The sequence below is a fragment of the Corvus kubaryi genome, unplaced genomic scaffold, assembly GCF_017639235.1.
Source record: "Corvus kubaryi isolate FWS band 111438036 unplaced genomic scaffold, C.kubaryi_AGA036_p1.0 split3-73, whole genome shotgun sequence".
NCBI lineage: Eukaryota > Metazoa > Chordata > Aves > Passeriformes > Corvidae > Corvus > Corvus kubaryi.
In genome coordinates this window covers 44,849,458-44,870,742 of record NW_024582091.1, presented here as the reverse complement: position 1 = coordinate 44,870,742, position 21,285 = coordinate 44,849,458, and the positions used below count along the sequence as shown (strand labels likewise).

Sequence of the window (21,285 nt, the reverse complement as noted above, 5' to 3'; positions counted from 1 at the left end):
GCTGCTCTAGGCACCTCCTGGGTGGTTTTGTGGTAGCTTTTTCTTTTTCCAGAGCCAGGCTTCCCATGTCACTTACTTGGGAAGCAACTCTGAGTTGCGGTTTATACAGAGACAGTGCCAGGAGCTGGGATTAAGCTGTGCCCTGAAGCGTGAGCCTCGCGGCTTTGCTTTCCTGTTTTCTGACACCTTCTGGCAGGAGAGACTTTCTGATGTTCCCCATGATCCACTACGTGGGTATTTCCTAGCCAGGTGGGACGGTGCATGTCCCTTGGATTCCAGGTGAATTGAGCAGTATCAAAGCTGTTCCTTTGCTTTACGAATTAACGGGGGCTCGAGGCTTTAGACCGAGGCTCAGTTGAGCATCTGGCTCAGTCTGAGTCGCAGCCCCGTACCCGTGCTCAGAATACGAGATCAGATCTGGAGCCAGCCCTCAACCCTCACGTACATGCTTTGAAATAACTCTGTGTTACAGATGCCGGCCCGGCCTTGTAACTACCTCTTGTCTTACTATGGATTATCTAACTGACGTGACCGGACCGGGAGTAAATTATGTTATTACGATATCAATATTTAATCATGCCGGGGCCCAGCCCCCGGCCGCGGCGGAGAGGAGACTACAACTCCCAGGAGGCCCTACCCGGCGCGCTCCCGTCGGGCACCGCGGCAGGAAAGGCGGTGGGAAGCGCTGCTGCGCCCGCCGGAAAAGATCCCGGCGCCGAGACCTGTCCGCGTCTCCCAGGCCCTTCCGCGTCTCCCAGGCCCTTCCGCGCCGCCCAGGCCCCTCCGCGCCGCCCAGGCCCCTCCGCGCCGCCGAGACCCGACCCCAGCGCCCAGGCCCTTCCTCCCCGCCCGCCATCCCGCACTCCGCCCGCCCGCCCGCCGCGCCATGACGGACCGCTACACTATCCACAGCCAGCTGGAACACCTGCAGTCCAAGTACATCGGCACGGGGCACGCCGACACCACCAAGTGGGAGTGGCTGGTGAACCAGCACCGCGACTCGTACTGCTCCTACATGGGCCACTTCGACCTGCTCAACTACTTCGCCATCGCCGAGAACGAGAGCAAGGCGCGCGTCCGCTTCAACCTGATGGAGAAGATGCTGCAGCCCTGCGGGCCGCCCGCCGACAAGCCCGACGAGTCCTGACCTCCGTCCTCCTGGTCCCGGCCCTCTCTCCTGTGTGGTTCCCGCCAAGGACTGACCGGGAGAAGTCTCGCAAAATGCCTGCTTCTGGACTCTGACTGTGCGGTCGTTCGCATTTTCTCAAGTGGAAAATAATAAAGCTTACTGGGCATTCCTAATGTTTGGTTTTGTAGTCTCCTTGTAAGAGCTTTTTGTTCCCAAAGGAGTGCTGGTACTCGGTATTGAGCGTTTCGTTGCAACCATCCGAGGTGCGAGTCTCGGATACTCCCAGACAGCATTTTCCTGGCATGATGGATTGATGCTTGCTTGCAAAACTCAGTTTTTAGGGGAGAGAGGGGAAGTTTGTTGGTACTCAAGGGGTTTGGTTTCTCGGTACCATTATTGTGTGTAATGGTTTCTGGTATAGCATAAGTCAGTTCCTCTAGTACTTTAAAACTCCAAATTGGTATTTCTTTAAACACCATTTTCTTGCTTCATCTTTCTTGTACTTTAGAATTTTTCAAACCTTGATTCTTTTTGATGCAACTTTGCTACATTTTTTCCCCCTAATGCTGTCTAGTAACCTAGCATTTTAATTTTTTCTGCATTACATCAAGCAAAGACATTAATACTGGGCTGGCCTCTGTTAATATGGAATAAGAATATAAGGGTTAGTCCCATTTAGAAGTAAAACGGTTTGACATGATGCAGTCTTAGATCAGATTGCATACTGAACTGATGTTGATTCAGATTTGTCTTTTAAAATAGGCATTCTGTTCACTTACAGTTAAAATAAATTTTGAGTTCCAGTGGATGGAAAGGCCTCAGACCAAAACTGTGAGATATGTTGCTTGGAGAAATAAAATGCTCTCATTTCTGACATGTTTGTTTGTATTAACGTTTGAGGGGAAAGTGCAGTGTTTTGTGGTCCTATTAAGACACTATGCAAGCTTATTGATTATTTTCTGAAATTGGTGATCTCTAGTCAGTGCATCTGTCCTTTGAAGAATTTGAAGATGGCATTTTTCAAACTTTGTTGCACGTAATAAGATTAGGGCATGGGTGAAGTGGACTGAAAGAAATTTTACCTGCAAGTTTTGTGGGGAACTACTTCATTTTCCAATAAATAAGGCGAATACGTAGAAAACTGGTTTTCAATTTGCCTGCAAGCTGGTGCAGGTAATTTGAAAAGCATCTGTTCCTCACATACTGAAAGTTCAAGTGCATAGGCACAGGTACACAAGGCAGTCTTGCAAAAATTGAACAAAATTTGCATGTAAATAAAGTAAGTTTCCTGTTCAGTTTAACAGTTCTTGTTAAAAGTCTGCTCTGTTCCCAAATCTTAGAAACTTGCCTTCCATAAGGCGTCTCCTGTGCTGGCAGCCAGTGGGCAGTTGGTGTGTGCAACAGGGAGCAAAGGAGCTTGAGCCTTAGTGCTGGGCCTTGGCAAGTGGAAAGGCTGGAGAGAGGATAACAGGTGCTTTTGTAATGGTTTGCAAACTGAACTTGCAATGTTTTGTGAAGTCTTGAATCTCCTACAGTAAGGAGAAACAGAAGCCATGCAATTTAATCACTCCTGCATAAATTAGAACTTAAAACTATTTCACAGGAGATTTCTCTTAGGATAAACTAGCAATTAGCTCTATCTGTGGAGATTCATTTTAAAATGTGAGCAACAAATATGTAATACATAAGTAAAGATTAATGCTCTTTTGCAGGTCAGCTCTTCACTACAAAGGCCAAACAGCCCTCAGGGACAAAAGATTTTCATGGTGAATGAACTTGCTGGTTCTTCCAGGTACACTTGCTTGGATCTCAGTTAGGCACATACCTCTGTTTTAGCATGGTTGGAAAGATGTTTTTGAAGCATCTGTAGTAAGTAATGATTATGAAACATTAGCACTTCCTTAAGAAATCAAGAAAACCAAAGGGAAGCTGTAATTCCTAAGAATTCAAGATAAACTTGAAGTGAATTGGGAGACACTGAAGAGTTCATTTCTGGACGGTGGTATTTTTCCTAAATCCCAAAGCATTTTAAAAGCCAGCAAAGGCAGTGAATTAACTTCTACATTACTGAAAAGGGTAAAGCCTACAAAGAACAGAGTTAATTACCTGTCCTATTGGGATGCATCTGATTTTTACCTCTATCCTGATTGAAATATGACAGGTACTGTTTGTTTATAAATTGGTTTGATATTTGCATTTATGCTCTTTTTACATCCAAGCAGTATGATTTTTAATGAAAAAATAGGTGGATACATAAAAAAGCTGGTAAAGCTACCCAACAGGAAAAAGTCATTAGCTTTTTTCAGTGGGGTGGTTCCAAGGTTCCGAGTGTGTATTACACCTTTTTTTCACAATGGGTGAATAGAACGGTATAGGAGTCCTAGCACAATACCGTCACTCTATTGCTTGGAATACCTTGATCTTTTTTACTATTTTCTGATTTATCAGAGTGATAGCAGTACATTAGTTAACATTTGCACAGTGCAGCAATTATATTAGTGAGCTGTTTTCTGCAAACTGTAAAACTTGGGTCAATTCTTTCATTTTAGTCATGTTCAGCATAAAACTCAGTTGTTTTTTAAGATTATTTGCATATATTAAACTTGCATAGATGATAACATTTGTAGTTTGTTTTAGTATCAGGGTTTTACTTCAGCACATCAGATAATTCCTTTTTAAAGCTGAGCTATTTTAGGCAACACTGGTCTGTAAATCCTCATCAGAGCTCCGTTGGTTCTGTGATGTTGCACCACTAACTCTAGATTTTTTGTAGTAAAATGAAAAAAAACCCACAAACATCATCCTTCCCCTTCCCCCCCACAAGAGGCATTTGGTTTCATGGTACACAAAGGGGTTGTTTCTTAGTCGTTAGAATTTAATCATGCAGTATTTCATTTTAGTTCTGTTGTTATAATACATCCATAAATGCATGCTCTATCCACTTTCTACTGCCCTAGTGCTAGCTTAATTGCCCCAAAGAACTTAATTACTTTTAAAATGGATTAAAGTGTGGCACATTGCTGCAAGTTAGACAATCGTGTTTGAAAATCCCATTAATGTCCCTTTATTCCTTGTCTATTTGCCATTTTCCTTCTATATTCATCTCTTTGAATCAATCTTTCCAAATCAATCATATTTGATTTGGAAAAAAAACCCTTGTGAATGTAATAGAGTTCAGCGTATTCTTTGTTGCCTTTTGAAACTGAGCCATCATTCTATGCTATCATGAAGAAATGTGTAAGGATGCTGACATACCTGAAAGCTTCTGACTGCTCTAAAAATAGAACTAGAATAACATTTTTCTTGGGTTCAGAACTTCACCGTTTTTCTTTCTCATTTTCATACCAACTTGGTAAATAGTTTTTATTGCAAAAATCACCAAATACATTGGACTTCCCCTTGTAACATGTACCAGAATAGTCTCTGCCACAAACAGTTCACAACTGGAATTTACTTTGAAACCCACATCAAACGGCTGGAATAGTCCAACTCATATATGTCTATGCAGACTCCTTGTTTTTTGTGAAAAAGAACTTTAGTCCAAATAATTGATACTCTGATCATGGATGAATAACAGTTCGAACTTCTTGTAAGTTGCAAAAAAATAAATCAATTTTGAGGTGATACATGTGAAATTAGGGTTTTTAAGCAGGTAAATTACAACAGGATTTACTCAAGTTCAAGAGAGGCATGGTTGGCCCATTTTTTTTCTGCTGGACAGCTGGCTTAGAAGCTCTCAGAGTCCAATGCCTCGCAGGTAATGCTGATATCAGTGCTTGTGGGGCTGCAATGTAAATCACATTGCTGAAGTGGAGTTAAGATTAAATTTGCAAAGTTAGGGTTTGTAAACATCCTACAAAGCCCTGAGGTTATATTTAACGTTTCTCTTCTCCCATCAGGTTTATAGCTTGACTATACATGGCACTGGCATAACTGAGCAGGGAGCTGCTATGGACAGACTGGGAATAAAGAACTGGATGTGAAAATATCTTAAGTGGCCTTTGCTAAGAAATCTGCATGTTTTATATTCTGAGCCAGAAGTCATTACAATCTGTGCAGAAGCTATGTGCAGGCTGCTGCGGGATTTGGTACATGCACAGCTGAGCACGCGTGTAAAGCCCAGAGAATCGGAATTAAACATGACCACAGCACACAGCAGAGCAGACATCAGATGGCACAGGCAAACAAGTTTTGTGTTTCTTCATGTTTGAGTAGCATGTAAGTAACGTTCTTTTCATATAGCATTAAAAGAAATTGAATCTGCTTTCTAGTTTTTTAAAAGGCAAATCCCAATAGTTACTAGCCTAGCAATTTTCCCGTCATGTATCATCAGCTACACTCGATCCTCAGATTTTTAGTATGGTCACAGACTGAAAATTTATTATTTTGATTACTGTCTGAGCTATAGAATTAACAGAGAAGGGTATTTAAAGGAGGTGGAATGTTTTTGTTAAATGTAGTTTTCCAAAAACAAGCAGTGAGCTTCCAATGTTATGTTCAGGACAAAGATAAAATTAGTTAAATTTGAAGCATATTTCTTCACATACTACCATTTCCAGTGATAGCATGGCCCCAGTGTTTAAGTATTCAACTTAACCTTATTGTTCTGGTAAGATTTCCTGGAGGAACAGAAAACATGAGGAAACTGGTGACTTGAACAGTTACTGTCCTAATAATATTGGAATGAAAAGTCAAGGAAGAAAATAAAGCAGCTTCTTTTCATCCTGTGCCAGCCCATGTTTGTGGGGGAAGAGAAGCTAAAGGGGGCTTATACGACAGATAAGGACAGACTAAAAATCAGGGTTTGTTGTGATAGAACAAGGGGTAATGGTTTTAAACCGAAAGAGAGTAGTTTGAGACTAGGTTTAAGGAAGAAATTTTTTACTATGAGAATAGCAAAACACTGGAACAGATTGCTCAGAGAGGTTGTAGATGCTCTGTCCCTGGAAGTGTTCAAGGCCAGGCTGGATGGGGCTCTGAGGAGCCTGGTGTAGGTGATGATGTACCTGCTTATCGCAGGAGGGTTGGACTAGATGACCTTTAAAGGTCCCTTCCAACCCAAACCATTTTCTGATTCTATGATTCTAATGTGAGTGGGAAAAATCTCATCTGTCAAAGTGTCATACCAAAGTGTTGGTACCTGTCAAGCAGAGCGAAATAAAGAGTACTTTGTTTTGCTCTGGAAAGGATCAGAGCTGTTGCTAAGGTTGTGGAAGTGCTCCCAGTATCTCTCTCATGTCTTTCCAGTGCAGGGCATGTGACAGCGATACTTTATAACTGTAAAGCCCACAGGCTTTCATGTCATTGTGCTGAAGGATACAGCTTTTTTTTTCAAATGTCCTCCTGCTAGATCACTTTCAAGGCAACCTTGCATCTAAAACATTCAGGCCTTTAGCTGTTACTTCTCTGATGTCCATTTTGTAGAGCAACCATAGTGTGAAACTAAAAAACAAGTTAAAAAAGATTGAGGATGTAAGAATATGTGGCACCTGCCCATCCTTACTTCTTTTGTGAAAATAGTCTTTACATTATAAGACACTGAAAGCTCTTGTTCAATCTGTGGAGTAGCAAACTCAATGAGAACTACAAGGAAACATGTTTCTTTAGAATTCCTTTCATCTTTCTGGTATGTCTGTAATGCACCAGTCTGGTGGAAACCAAAATAAGCTCATTTCTGCTATCTTAGCCTGATACTGTGATTTCCTGACACGCTGTTGATTGCAGATGAGGCTGAGCTGAGACTCATGCAGGAATTTTCTGAACTTTGCAGCATTCATATTTTATGTCCTATTGGGCATAAATAAATAAATATTGAAAAACCAAATATACGGTGCTGATTAATGGAGAACAGTAAATGCTTGTGTTTTCTGTTCACTGATGACAGGGTATAAATGCTGATTGGCATAAGTCACTTCCCACTTGGACATCTTGACTGACATGCATGCAGATTCAGTACTTCATATTTTAAAAGCCTAAGAGTGTCTTTGGCATTATCAGACCACTATTTGTGATGGTTTAAGAGATGACAATAGCTGGGACAGCCAAGCTCACTGTTTCACCTGCAACTGCTCCACAGTGCCTTTTGGGGCACCTTTCCACTCAGGGGACTGGACTCTGCAAGGTATCACTGGGTCAGACTTGGTGAACAGGGCCTTCATGGGTTATCCTGAGAGTGCGGCAGACCCATCCACAGGCTGGAAAAGTGTCCTGTACCCACACCAGAGCTTCAGGACTTTACTAAGGAGCTGCAATAGGCCTTCATACAAGTGTTTAAGGAGCTATGTTCTGCTTTTCATTGCTTGTTAAAATGTTTTCCTTCTAAGGCACTGATTGTGAATCAGCTATTTGCATACAAATCTGTGAGCACTGCAGCTGTCCTGGGAAGACCCTGGAAAGTTGCAGTGAATGACGGCTTTGGCAAACAGCTCCTCCAATGCTCCACTTTGTGGTTTTATTCCCAGTATTTTGATTGGTTGTTTATGATGAGGCTTTAAGGGAAAGAGACTAGCCATATGCTCATCAAACAAGTCACAGGAAGCAAGTAGGCCTTTAGGATCTCAGCAGCAGGATGACTGTCTGGGTAGAAAGTGAAGACTTTGTGGGGCAGTGCAGGCCCACAGGCTTTGCTCCCCTGCAGGCTAGGATTTACCAACCTGCCCAGCAGGGCACTTGGACATTCAGTCTGTTAGTCATCCAGGCCTGGATCTTATCCAGCTTTTGCCATCTCAACTGGAGATTCTCATTGAATCACAGTGTTCAAGCACTTGGTATCTCTCTGGGTCAGGCCTTTAGGTGATTTTTCTTCTCTGCTGATGAAGGCTTGTACCCTGCCAGGTGCTTTGCAAGCAAGGGAGAAGCCCCAATAGGGCCTGCAATCTAGTCAGAAGAAATGTGTGTGTGAAGCCCAGTGGAAAAGAGGATCCCTAGGAAAGTTGATGGAATCATCTCTTTCCAGCTGCATGAACTTCATACCAAAGTTTTGTGGCTGTGAGCTCCAGAACATAGGCCTTATTCTTCAGAGCTGCTTCTTGGCTCTCAGAATATGAAGCATGGTGCAGAAGAGGCAGTGAAAAGCCAAACTTAAAACATTGAAAACTAATTGAAGCAACACTCTTAACACATGCACTGGTGAGACTGCCAGCATCGGTAGAAAAGTGGGCTGTAGTCAGCAATGTACAAGGACTGTATTATCTGTTGGACATGATGTATGTTTTCTAGGAAATGAGGCAGCAGGGTTGAGGGATCACAGTTCTTAATAATTCTTAGAGGAAGAGATTTCATTCTTCATGCTGCCCTTATGGCAGTTAGCAGTAAGCTTTTCCCTGAAAGCTTATCTACCCCCTTCAGCTCTACAAGGACACTACCAGAAAAGCTAATGTCATGAACAGGAACAAAGCATTTTTCTTGGCAAAGCTGAACAACAAGCTTCAGGTGTTGTCTACAAAAAGAAAGCAAGGGAGGATGTGAATGCAAAGTAAAATGCCTGTTTCTGGCTATCACTCTGTGAGGATGCTCTTTTCCTGCGGTAAAGATAACTTAAACTGAAGATAAGGGCTCAAGAACAAGTTACTTGTGGTAAACTAACTGTGAGAGCTTACCTGCTGCTCTGTAGCTAGTGACCATTGCACATCTTTTCTTTAGTGTCAAATATGGAATCTTCTGCCTCTTTCTTGGAGGAACTTTCTTCGCATCGTGGAGGCACTACAAGGAAAAAAACAGGGCAGAAAAAACTCCCTCAGGCAGCTGTCCCAAAGTAGGTGATTACAGTGCGCCGCAAGTTCAAACCCTGATTTCCCAGGCTGTAACTCCCATGTCTTTGGTGTAAGCCATTAAGGGAACCAGCTGCAGTAAGTCAGGGTAAGTCTCTCCTGCGGAAGTGTAGGAGTGCCTCGACAGACTGGAGAGCAAAGGGTTGCAGAGAATTTACCAGAGCCCTGTGACTGGGTCCCAAAACACAGGGGAGGGCAGCCAAGAAAGCAGGGTATTCCAACAGCACCGTGACCATCTGTGGGTCTCCCTGCATCTGTGTGAACAGAAGCACTGTATAAAACCAAAAAGGTTAAATGAAAAGATCTACTGCCAAGGGAAACCTCTTATATCTTGTGAACAGCTTTCTTCTTTTTAATGTGTTGACTCCAGCTCAAAACTGCATACTGGTAAGAGACCTTTTTTGCCCCTTATAGGAAATGCATACATTCCAGATAGAAGAGCTGTTTCAGATGCTTGTGTAGGATGAAATATGAGTCTGCTCAGTAAGTTGGAGAGAATTTTACTCTGAAATTTGAAAATGGCACAATATCAAGTTTAGTTCTGCAAATACCCTAACACTTGGGTATTTTCAAGGCAGGACAAAGCATAGACATGAAACAAAAGCATTCAGAGTTTCTGGGCTTCCCCCTTAGGATAGCAAAAACAACATCCAACTCTTACTTCAGCTTTCAAGATGGCCTTGCAGCCAAACATAGCTCAGCAAGGACTAAACTCTAAGCTGGTTGTTGTATATATAAATCATCTCAGTGGATTTCTGGAACTGATCCTCATTATTTATTTGCTTTACTTGTACCTTTAAAATATAGGAATTTAGACACAGTACAAGCTCCCATCCTGGGCACATTCATCTCCTCCTTTGCCTTGGGAAAACATTTTGATCCTAGTTTGGCCAGAAAATTTGTTCATCCATTTTCTATGTTCTCCCTCAGAATAAAGGCATGACAAAGATTTAGGACTGAAGACATCATTAATTTACGTAATACTTGCATTAAGACACTCCTCGGTCATGTGGGGAGTTAGAGTCGTCTTATTTCACTATAGTCAAGCACCTAAGCTTTTGCTTTTTTAATTCTGAGGGACAGCAGGCCAGTGGGTTTGTTTTTGCCTTTAGTCCTGAGCACTGCCTGGCAATGCAAGGGCAGCAGCACTCGGGACAGGCCAAGAGGAAGGCTCAGGTCTGATCATGCCTTCCCTGCTGAGGTGAGTAACAAGGCCTCGGGCTCTCTGTCCCAGTCACACCTGTCCTGTCCCCACCCATCCCATTCCAAAATCCCCTGTGCCTGGAATGGACTAGCCCAAGCCTCCAGGAGCCTGGGCCAGGACAGGTCATTTGCTTTGCTTTGCTTTGCATTCACATGTAGGTACTTTTTACACTCTCTTTGGTCGAGTCTGGGGCAAAGTTTGGCAAGGGAGTCCACTTTGAACCCTGTGACTCGACAGGAGGGTCTCCCTTATTCCCTTTAATCCTCACTGTTCCCTATCCTTACCCTTCCCCCTGTCTCCACATAGATAATGTTTGGGTTGAGTTCACTTTTGTACTGGTTGATTTCAGGTTTCAGATTTCAGTTTGCTTTTTCTCCGTGTGCTTTTACCACCTAGTAACCAGTAGAGTGAACCTTGCCTATGAACTCCATTGTGCTTTCTCTTTTACCTGCTTTTGCTGATGAGAACTTTTGGGGATTTTAATATGATGCATTTGCTACCTTCTTAGTAACAGCCATAGCTGATACCCGTCACTAAGAGATAATTTACAAAAAATACTGACCTTTGATTGTGTGATAGTTTAGGTGTGATATGGAAATTGTTCAGATAAAGGGAGAGTTAAAAATCACTAGTCTGAAGTTAAGAATGTTCCATATAGAAAGCTACTGTAAGCCAAGGTTTGACATGCTGATCTAAAGAAGACTTTTTTGCCCTATGTTACTTCTTATGAGGTCCTATGTCTTACAGTTCCTCTGATGTATTTCCCGGAGTGCATAATATGATCTGCTGACATTAAGCAGTTCCTGAGGTTGATAATCACACTTTCATTACAGCTAAAGATATGGCAATACATATTCCAGTCTCAGTGTCACAAATCTATTTTGTTCTGTTTCCTGACAGTGAAATTTTTTTTACAATATTTGGACTTTACTCATTATTGCAAAGGCAGTGGATGTCAGGAGCAGCTAAGGAATCCAGCCTGGGAACCTTTACAGCCCCAAAATAATAGGATGAGTTTTGTCTGTACTTTGATGGCTGTGGAACAGACCAAAGAAAAGAAAGCATACTCCAAACACAACACATCCTGCCCAAAAGCAGAAACAAATTTGCAATTCCTATTCTGCTAGAAGGAGAAAGCAAGACTTTTGAAAAAGAGAGAACAGTAATTATGGATGCATGGAGAATTTGAATGGATTCCAAAGAACATGCTCACTGTATTCACCTGATTTTTCAGTTTCAGGGGCTTCCCATTATCTTACATTTGGTATATGTGGAAAGGAACATGGACAAAGATGGTATATTGTAGTGTACAAGTAAAAAGTTTGTAGATATCAAATACATTCTGAAAATCCTTCAGGAATTCTAGAATGATGAACAATGGACCAAAGTTTTTGTCATCCTAACTTTCAACAAAAGGTAAAATCTGTCACATGCAGGGACAGCCTCTAGGTGTCACTTGAGTATACAAAGTAGAAACAAGATTTGGGGTTGGATAACCGAAGAGCGTTAACGATACAGTGCTATTTCGGCAGAAGTTAATTGTTTAACTGATCAGTGGGTTATTTTCTCATGATAGCAAAATATAATTGAGTTTCTGGTATTTGGTATTCTGAGCAAATGATCTGATTGTTTGACATAAGTTGAAGCTTGAGAAATTTATGGGGATACCAAAAGAAGAATTTAAAATATATGATATTGATAAGAAAAAGAGGCATCAAAAAGTTAAAGTCAATCACCAATTTCTTTAATAATTAGAGACCAGTTGTGCAACATGTTCTGCATCCTGAGATTATTGTGTCTTGTATTCTAGATTTCTAGTACTTTGAAAGCAAGTCATAAGCTGGAAAGCTGATGTGCCCCAAATATGTGGATATTGGCAGTAGAAATGTCTGTATGTGTTTTTTGGGCAATCTAAATGTCTGTGGCAGCTTCTCAGAGATCTGAAAGTCTTTGAACTGAGAAGATTTCCATGTTAGTTCAATCCTTGACTCATTTCCTACTCCTGAAGTGAGTGTCGTTAGTTCAGGAGGGCATGTAAGCAGTCCTTTCTCAGAAAACAGTTTTGCATGTGTTTAAGAATGCCCTTTATCCTCACTGACTTTGTTGAGCCATAGCTACCATCTCAGCGTGTTTCCCAGAGTAGGTACAAGACCAATTATGACCATGGGTTTTCTTTTTCTTGTGTTTTATCACCTTCTTGTGAGAGATTCTTCTCACAAAACTAAAATTCTGTAATGCAGAAAACTTATACCACAGTTTTTACTTGTAGGCCACATACAAAAAATTCTTACATTAAAATTCAGCAAAACATTTAAAGAAACCTACTTTTCTTTTTTCCCCCTATTTGAACATACTTCCAGTTCAGGATCTTGAAGTGTTTTAAGGAAACCAAGTCTTAGTCATCTTATTAATGCAGAGACTTGAAGCAAGGCTGGAACTACAAAGTGGCACAATCCTAGGATCTGATATTAACAGGAAATTTAAGACTCCTAAATTTTTAATAAATAATTTTATTTTTCGTTTTAAATTGGCTGAAGTTACTAGGAGCGTCCCATGAACACTCCCTTGTATCTCAGATTGTATATGAATATTTTCAACATACCAGAATATATGTTTATTTTGCAACATGAGGAAAAGAAGGTAATCTCATTTTATTTCAGTGCCAGAAAGCCAGGTTTCAGAAGCCATGGATTCAAATTTTGTGTCCAGACAATGAGGTCATGGACCCTCTGAAGGAAAATTTTATTGTGTTTTCACTGAAGCCAGTGCTTATTGAGCAGCATTTCCTGAGATATAGCTAAATCTCTACTGATGTTTTCCTGTCTTCAGAAATAGAATGCTAAGTCTTTTTGAAAGGAGGTTATCATTTGGAGAACTCTTATGTTTCCAGAAAACTTCGGGTACTTTGCCACAGGATGGCAGTGTAACAGCACGTCGTTAAGTCTAATTTTTCTGAAGAGTTCTGAAAACATTGGATATTGGAGATCGAATATGTCTGTAACTAAGTGCAGCAGTGTTGCTTTTTAACTTTTCAAAATACCATTGTTCCCCTTGTTTGGTTAGTGCATCTTTGTATATGTTTTAATAAAATTGTTTTCCTTTTGTGCTGTCTGTTAGCTATACAATAAACTTTAATAAAGAATAATGAATCTCCTGAATATCCCTATTGTATCCTATGGTTAGTAGTATTTTATTTGTAGACTAATTCCCACCATCTTTTTTTTTTTTCAGAAAAGTAATTTATTCTTTAGAATGTACTTGTTTTATTTCAGAATGTAATTGTTGATGTGGTTCATCTGGTATCTTTTCTTTTTTTTAAAGGATTGGGGTTTTTCATGAAATAGGTTTGGAGACTTTAGTTTGTAGTCCTTTGGTAGGTTCTCATAACTCTTTTTTTTCCAGTCTTCAAGCCTATTTTTTTAAACATTATTGTTGATTTGTTTATAACATTATTTGTTTATTCTTCAGTATTTTATTAATGTTCAGTTCTTTCCATGCTTCCACTGCTTTCTTGAGTAAGAATCACTATTGTCAGCAAGAGAGTGGCCATTTTTAAACTTAGGAAATGCTTTCATAGTTCTATTGCAAATATGGTGTTGTGAATCCTTGCTGTTACCTGTTTCTAATCAATCTGTTGTGGAATCTTGCTAGACCTTCACTGAAGGTATCTGAGAGGTAAGTGAACCAGTGTAAATTTGTTTGCCTTCATGATAAATTTTCAAGCCTTATTTATCAAAAACGTTACTGTTTTGTGCAATTTATGTTTTTATATGAAAGCCATTAAAGTTTTTAATCCTTTTGTGATTAGCCAAGGGGCAACGCAGTTTTGGACTTGTACTGAAATCCAAGTCCTTTCTAGGTGGACTCAAGGTGATCCACTTGAATGTGTTGCACTTGGCCGATGCATAAGATGGGGCTGGTTTTTATAGAGAGCACTTTGTGCTTGAGCATGTCTAAATAGCAGTCAAAGGAAAGATAGCTTGCAGTAACTTTTAAAATTTATTCAGTCTCCAAGAAAGATGGAATAAATTTTGATGGGGACCAAATAACAAGAAAAATCTCATCTTAGTTTTGTACTGAAATTCTGCATTCAACCTAACATGCAGTTTATTTCTGCAGTGAGGGGCACTGAGTTATGTGGTAATTCTGCCTCTGCTAGATTGATGTGCTGGTACTGTGCTATAGTCAGTTTTGGTATCTGCCCAGCAAAAATGAAAACTTCAGCTTTAATTTGTCTTACTTAAATACACTGTTCTGTCAAACTTACATATGAGGTTTATAAAGATGCTTTAGAAGTCAGTGTAAGTTGACATTCAGATTAATTTCTGAGTAATATGAACTCAAAATGAAACTTAGTGAATTACTAATTAAATATCTAAATGGTTTGATGATTGAAAGCAAAATGAACAGAACACTATTTTTCATGAAATGTTTCTCCTTAACTACTGTGCACAGCAAGAACACAAATTACTTGTAGAGATGCTTGTAGTTTTTTAAAAATCCTGCAATTCAGATACCCAGTGCAGACAACATCTAAGTCTTTGTTCTGCCTGTTCTGTTGAGCAAGAGATGAGAAATTGACTGAAGACACTTTTCTACTGTTCAGTTTTCAGTGCTGACTAACCTTACAACCTTCTATTGCCATCTCTAGAGATCTTTAAGAATCCCATCTTGTCAGGGGTTTTTAATGTATCTTTACCCTGTCACGATTCATAATAAGTATCTCTTTTAGCTATTGTTTCTATGTACATTTTATCAATTCTACATTTTCTAACTTCTACTTACATGCCTGTCTTGATTCTGTTACCTTCTGAGCACAGGCATGACTTCATTTATAGAAAAAATATTGGCGAAGAGTTTTCTCTGTTTCTCATTTTATTCTCCATTTATTAACTTAGTTATTTTGTTTCTGAAAGCAGAAATCTAGGAATTGTCCTTGATCCTTCTTTTCCTTCTGTGGGATGTTTCTGCCAGGCTTTCTCTGTTTACTCTTGGAATGCAAACAGAATTTGTACTTAACATAGTATTGCCTCTTTTTTCTGTGTTTGTTACATTTTTTCTTTCCTGATACAACTTCTTACAGCCTCTCTATACCTTCTTGCTGTTTAGCCAGGTAATCTAAAGGCAGCTACTCCTTCTTGTTGCTGCAAGAGAATAGAGATCAGTTATTCACTTCAGGATGCAGAATTTAATACCCATGTGTTTTGCTACTGGTTTCTTGTCACTGCAGAAAGGCTTTTTAAAGTGAGGGCATAGCAACCTGACCACATCAGGGACAAAGATCTCAGATGCAGGTACATAAATCACTCAAATGGAAAATGTATCATGTAATACCAATGTATTGGAAAATAGCAGGATCGAGGTTAATTGATTTACTCCTGAAATACTTATTAGATACTTTTACTTATCTCTTTGGTATTTTGATGAGCAAGGTTTCTTGCTAGGTGTTTGTATGATTTTGCAAACTGTTTCATGGCTAAGGTCATATTACTAGCAGTCTTTTCCTTACATCGTAGGTAGACTGGCTCTATGTATCAAATACAGTAATTTTCTATCATTCTCCATTTCAGCTCTTAGTTCAATTATTCTAGTTTTACATGGTAGATCTCTGGTCTCTTGGTCATTTCTTACTCAGGCCCACACATCCTCAAAGAATTAAAGATTATTTTTGTATTATCCCAACGCTGTCAAGCTTTCATGTATAGCTTATTGAATCACGTTCTCTAAATGGATTTGGTTTTCTGTTTCCCCACTGCAGCTCACTTCTCTGCATTATTGGATAAAGCTGGAGTACACTTGAATCCTCATTCTTATATACATATATAAGTCCAGTTACTAGTGAATGGTTATGAAATTACTTAGAGTTCTCACTATGCTTTTTACTGTACTTTGCATTATTATGTCATTTTGATGTTTCATAGCTCTCATCTTTTTTTTGCACTACCAAAACTTATTTCTTTTTTAATAAGCTGGTAGAGCCTGCCTTTCTCAGCCTAGCTCATTGTATTAGTTCTACTTACCACTTGTAGTAGTTGCAGCAATTGGTACTAATTAAATGAGCTGTGGGGAGAAAAATCTGTTTGTTATGCTTGCCCCAGAATCATAGAACACAGGACTCTGAAGCAACCTGCAGTTCCTTTGGCCTCTCTAAGGCAAGGCAAATCATACATGTATTATCATAGACTGTTCTTAAAAATCTTCCAGAGTTGGAGTTTACACAGCTTCTTCACCCACTGTTTCCAGCTGTGTTTTTACTTGTGATCTGAAAAAGTTCGTAGGACAATATGTGTTGGAAAAGACCTCAAAAGATAATCTGGTCCAATTTTCATGTGAAAGGGGGTCTACCTAGATGGGCATATCTGTCCAGCCACATCTTGAAAACCTCCAGTGATGGGGCCTCTACCATGTCCCTGGGGAGGCTGCTCCAATGATTGACTGCTTTCACAATTTCTGTTTCATACAGAGATGAAACCTCTCCCAGTGCAACCAGTACTGATTGCCCTTTGTCTTTTCCATGTAGCTCTTTGTGAAGAGAGAGCCTCTGGCCTCCTTGTAGACACCCTTCAAGTGCTGTGATACTGTGATGAGGTCCCTCCGAGCCCTCTTTTCTTCAGGGAGAAAAGACCTAACTCCCTCAGTCTTTGATCATCTTTGTGGTCCTTCTTTGGACCCTCTCTGGGCTGTCTGTATCTTTTTTTGTTGGGACCAGAACTGTACAGCAGGTGTGGCCTGTCAAGTGCTGAGTAGAGTGGGACAATTGCATCTCTGTCTGATCTAATAATGCCTTTTTTGCTGCCATGCATGTGCATATTACTCCTATTACCTGCGAAGAGAGTAGATTATTGCCTTCCTCTATGTGTCAGTCAGGAGGAGCATTCTTCAGAATTTGAGCACTAAAACGATTTTTCCCCTTGGTGTCTTCTTCAGCCTGAATAATCTCAGTGCTTTCAGTCTATCCTCAGATATGATGTGTTAGAGACTTCAGCCATGCATGTGGCTTTTTGTTAGACTCTGGAATTTGTCCAGTCTCTCTTAAAATGTACCTGAATTAAACACAGTATTGCGGGTAAGTGCTTAGATTTGAAAAAGGTAAAATAACGACTTTATCAATCTCCTGCATGGTAGTCATGTGTGCTTTTTACCAATGGCATTGATACTGTTGATTCATTAACAGAGTGTCGATCCTGTAGTTTCAGATCCTTTTCAGCACAGCTGCCAGCTAAACATTCCCCAGCTTGTATGTATGCATGTTGCTCTGCATCTACATCTTGCGCATGTCCTTACTGAATTGCAGTCTACTTTTTCAGATTTATTTCCTGTTTGTCAAGATCACTTTGAATTACAGCCCTCCTGCCCCAAACACTTGCAGTTCCTCACAGGCTGGTGTAACTGCCAGGTTAAAAAGCTTCCTCTTTTCTTTACAACCCACTTCAAGAACTAATGCATCAAACACTATCAGCCCCAGGGCAGACTCCTGCAAATGTCACATTGGTACTGAATTAATGAGAGCTACTTCTAGATAGGTTTTCCACCAGTTTTATACCTTCGATGTGCATATTTCCTCTGGAGTAGGTAACATTTGCATAAGCAAACTAGGGATATGTGAAAAAGTGTCAAAAACTCTACGAAAGATGGATATATGGCATCTGCTGTCTCTTCCTTATGCACAAAGTGTTACCCTCTCAAAGCATGTTACTCTTTGCACAGAAAGAAACTATGATCTGGCCCAATTTATTTTCAACACAACTATGATGAGTGCTGTTTCAGTCATGCAGTGGTTTGACTATTCATTCCATGATTTGGTTTTCTTTTTTAATAGGAGCTGCTGCTAAACCCATGGTTAGGTAATTTCCAAACAACGCTTTTAATCTTTTCCCTATGCTTTTATATTTGTCCTTGCTCAGCCTTGAAGTTCCTCAAGATGATTCAAAGGAGGATCACAAAAGCAGAACTGCAGAAGAGTTACAAGGTAGGACTAATTCTCTTTATTAGAAATAAAGTTGTGCTGAGGTACTTTCAAGGCTGAGATGCTTACTGGGCTCATACTAATACTTTCAGAACTGGGAAAGAGTTTTGTCTCTGGGTAGACAAGAACTCTTGCTTCCTTCAGCAGTTACTGGTATGGTTTGCCTGCTGATATCATTCATCTTGGCTTAGTTAGTATCTGTCACTACTGAGAGCCAAACCCTTGTCTATGCTTGGGACATACACTTCAATCATCTGAGAATGGAAATATTTTATGAACAGATTTATGTACAGGTACCTGGGTAAAATCTAATGGCCCCTTACCTCCATAGGTAAGATCAAATTAGATGATTTAATGCAATTGTAATAGCTTTCAACTACTAAATATTATGAAGTTTAAGAGTAATATATCTAAGAAAATTTCTTCAGATTTTCTGTTCTGTTTCACTAGTAAGTTTGCCCCTTTTGATTATTTTACTCCAAGTTTATATTAATGTGCAGTTCTGAGTTTTGTGGGAGACATCCATATTTCACAGAATAAAAACAAACATTTCATTGCAACCTCTGATATGAAGCCACATACTGACAAATTATAGTTGTGGGTTGCTGATTTGGAAATTCTTTTCATACACTTCAGCAACACAAGATCCATGTTAGAGGCAAATAATAATTTGGGTCAAATTCTGCTGGTTCAAGTAAACTGAAAGTCTTTCTTGCTTGTTTTACAGAATTAGTCTTTTACATGTTAACTTCTTAAAAAGCTTCAATTTTTACATAAAGCTGAATCACCGTTCTGGTCTTAAGTTACTTGTAATGTTAAATGCTAATATTTCTTTTACACAAAAGAAGGTCTGAATGCTGAGATATTTTCAAGGTGGCTGAATCCTATTATCATTTATACTAATTCATAGACAGTCTAAAAGTGCTGGGAAAAGAACTCCAAAGGCATGCTTTGCCTTCTTGTAACCACTGCACTGCAGCTACACAAAACCCTTTTTGTGGAGTAAGAGAGTTGGCCTCGTCTCTTAGAGGCACCTTGAAAAGGAAATATGCTTACATAAAAATAGAAAAATGTATTATTTTTTGCATGCTTTTTTGGAAATTAGCTGCTGACCCTAAATGGCTAAAGATACTGCAATTTCAAAGTCCTCTTTGCACTTTAAAAAACAAAACATCAGTGTATACTCAAAATATAACCATGTTTCTTAGACAGAGGTGTACTAAATTGTCCCCTAGTCCATGCCATTGTTCCAGTGACCCAAACATGCTGTGGAACATAATAATCCTTTAAGCTGTTTGCAGCTGATGGCATTTGCTTGCTTCAGACTTCAGTTTCTCTCTGATAAAAATAATCTATTAGATAAAAGCAGACTTTTTTTCAGTAAATGCACTGCTTATTGTCTTTTTAGTAACACAGAGATGTAAAATTATATTAGAAATGGGGGGGGGGGGGATCGTTCACTGAAAAAAACTTGTTCTGTTAAACTTGCTTTAGTTGTATCTTTACATATTTATCTCTTTCCAGTTAAAAAACTTTAAAGAATTTCAGTTTTTCTTATGTTTTTCTGCCCTGTCCTACTCAGCTGTGATATAAGGCAACTTGAATGACAGAGGCGTTGATGTCTTGAGCCCTTGTGTCAGACTGGTTTTATATGTAGTATTCTCACATTTGGTCAGACATTTCGTCGGCTTTGTGTTCAGTCATACAAATGTCGTGCTGGTCCAAGACCAGAGAGGGGTAAGAGTTTAACCTGTTGTTATCTGCACTGCTGACTGACATAGTGTTTTAATGAATTGCTGGGTTTCAGCTGAAACTGTGGTGCCTGTTCCAATGTCTTCCCAAGCTGCTTGAAAGAGCATCCTTAGTCCCAGGCCAGGCTTATCTTGGTCATCTCTGTGGTACTTGCAAGTGTCTCGGGAGACAGACCATGCTCATTCCTTGCCACTTCAGGAGCCTGGATTGGTCTCAAAGCCAGAAAGGGAGAAGTAAAAGAGCCCAGCTGCCTGAGGGAGTTGTTTTTTTCTCAGCCTGTGACTGATAGAATGATTTTCTTTATCTTTCTTTTTTGTCCTGGTATAGAGGATGAAATGCTCTACATGGTAGCTTAGAGAAAGTAGAGGTGAGATAGAGAAGAGTAGAATGAACTTGGCAGCAAGTTTGGTTTGGGGTCCACATACTTGACAAGTACAGAATAACAGAATTCTTGTACAAAAACTAAAATTGTCTTTTTTGCTATGGTCATGTTTGGAATAAGACTAGATGTGATTAAGATACAGCTAGTAAAGTTATACCTTACCTCCATCATTTTCTCATTCATGGTCACATGTAGTTGTTAGAAAGAGCCAACAGAAATAGTATGCAATTATTATAAAATAGCTCAAGTAGATTAAATAGCTCAAAAGTATACAACTTATCAAAATTATGTAGTGAAATGAGCTTGTGTGTGCAAATTCTAAAAAATTACCTGTCATGCTCAGCTCACACAGAGAAGCCACACAATATAACCATGTGTTTCTTTGTTAATAGCTGAAGTATTAAACCTCTGTAGAACAATCCAACAACAGGCTGCTTTTTAGGGAACAACTGTATTTCATTAGCAGAGAAGTTGAACTTTATTAAAATAACTACCAAGATTAAAGATTACCGGAAATAGGCAAGGGTGTATTTACACTCAGGTGGGTTTTCTTACTATTTCTTCAATTAGTAGTTCTTATTCAAGAAAGTTGTGCCTGGGAAAGCAGCTCTTTCAAGAACTGGGTCACAATTTCTATTATGGCAAATATTTTCCACTAATTTCAGGTCTTGGTTCTGCCAACTAACCAAAGAGACATTCCAAACAGAAGATCCAAAGGACACTACGTGTATTTTTGTCATTTGTCTTTATGTTTTTCTCCAAATGTAGTAGTGGATTCTTCATAATGTAATCATTGTAATGTATTGAAATAAATTTATTCTTACTTTTCTCTCATGTCTTTTCTGGTCTCTGATTTGTTTGCATGGTGAGAAATAGTAGATGTTGTATTCCCCAAGGATGGGAAGATTAGCAAGTCCTGACTCCTCTTAGAGCATCATGTGGTTATAGAGGTTGAGAAATCATAAGGAATCTGGTGGGAACATCTCGAGTGAACTGAAATAGCTTTGTTACTACTGGTGACTTGAGTTCCAGATTTGGAGGAAGAAGCTTCTAAATGAGTATGGGTAAATGTCTATCTCTAGA

General features: G+C 39.7%; 1 protein-coding gene and 1 long non-coding RNA gene across 2 annotated transcripts; both read left to right on the top strand.

The window, feature by feature from the left end:
- Positions 1 to 682: 682 nt before the first annotated feature.
- On the top strand, positions 683 to 2,003 carry SF3B5 (splicing factor 3b subunit 5). Its single transcript, XM_042017126.1, has one exon. It carries the CDS (start codon positions 887 to 889, stop codon positions 1,145 to 1,147), a length of 261 nt encoding a protein of 86 aa, XP_041873060.1. The 5' UTR covers positions 683 to 886; the 3' UTR covers positions 1,148 to 2,003.
- A 15,459-nt stretch (positions 2,004 to 17,462) lies between these two features.
- LOC121659358 lies at positions 17,463 to 21,036 on the top strand. The gene is made up of 2 exons (XR_006014296.1): positions 17,463 to 18,071; positions 20,868 to 21,036. It is a non-coding gene; the product is annotated as an uncharacterized LOC121659358 (long non-coding RNA).
- Positions 21,037 to 21,285: the final 249 nt, after the last annotated feature.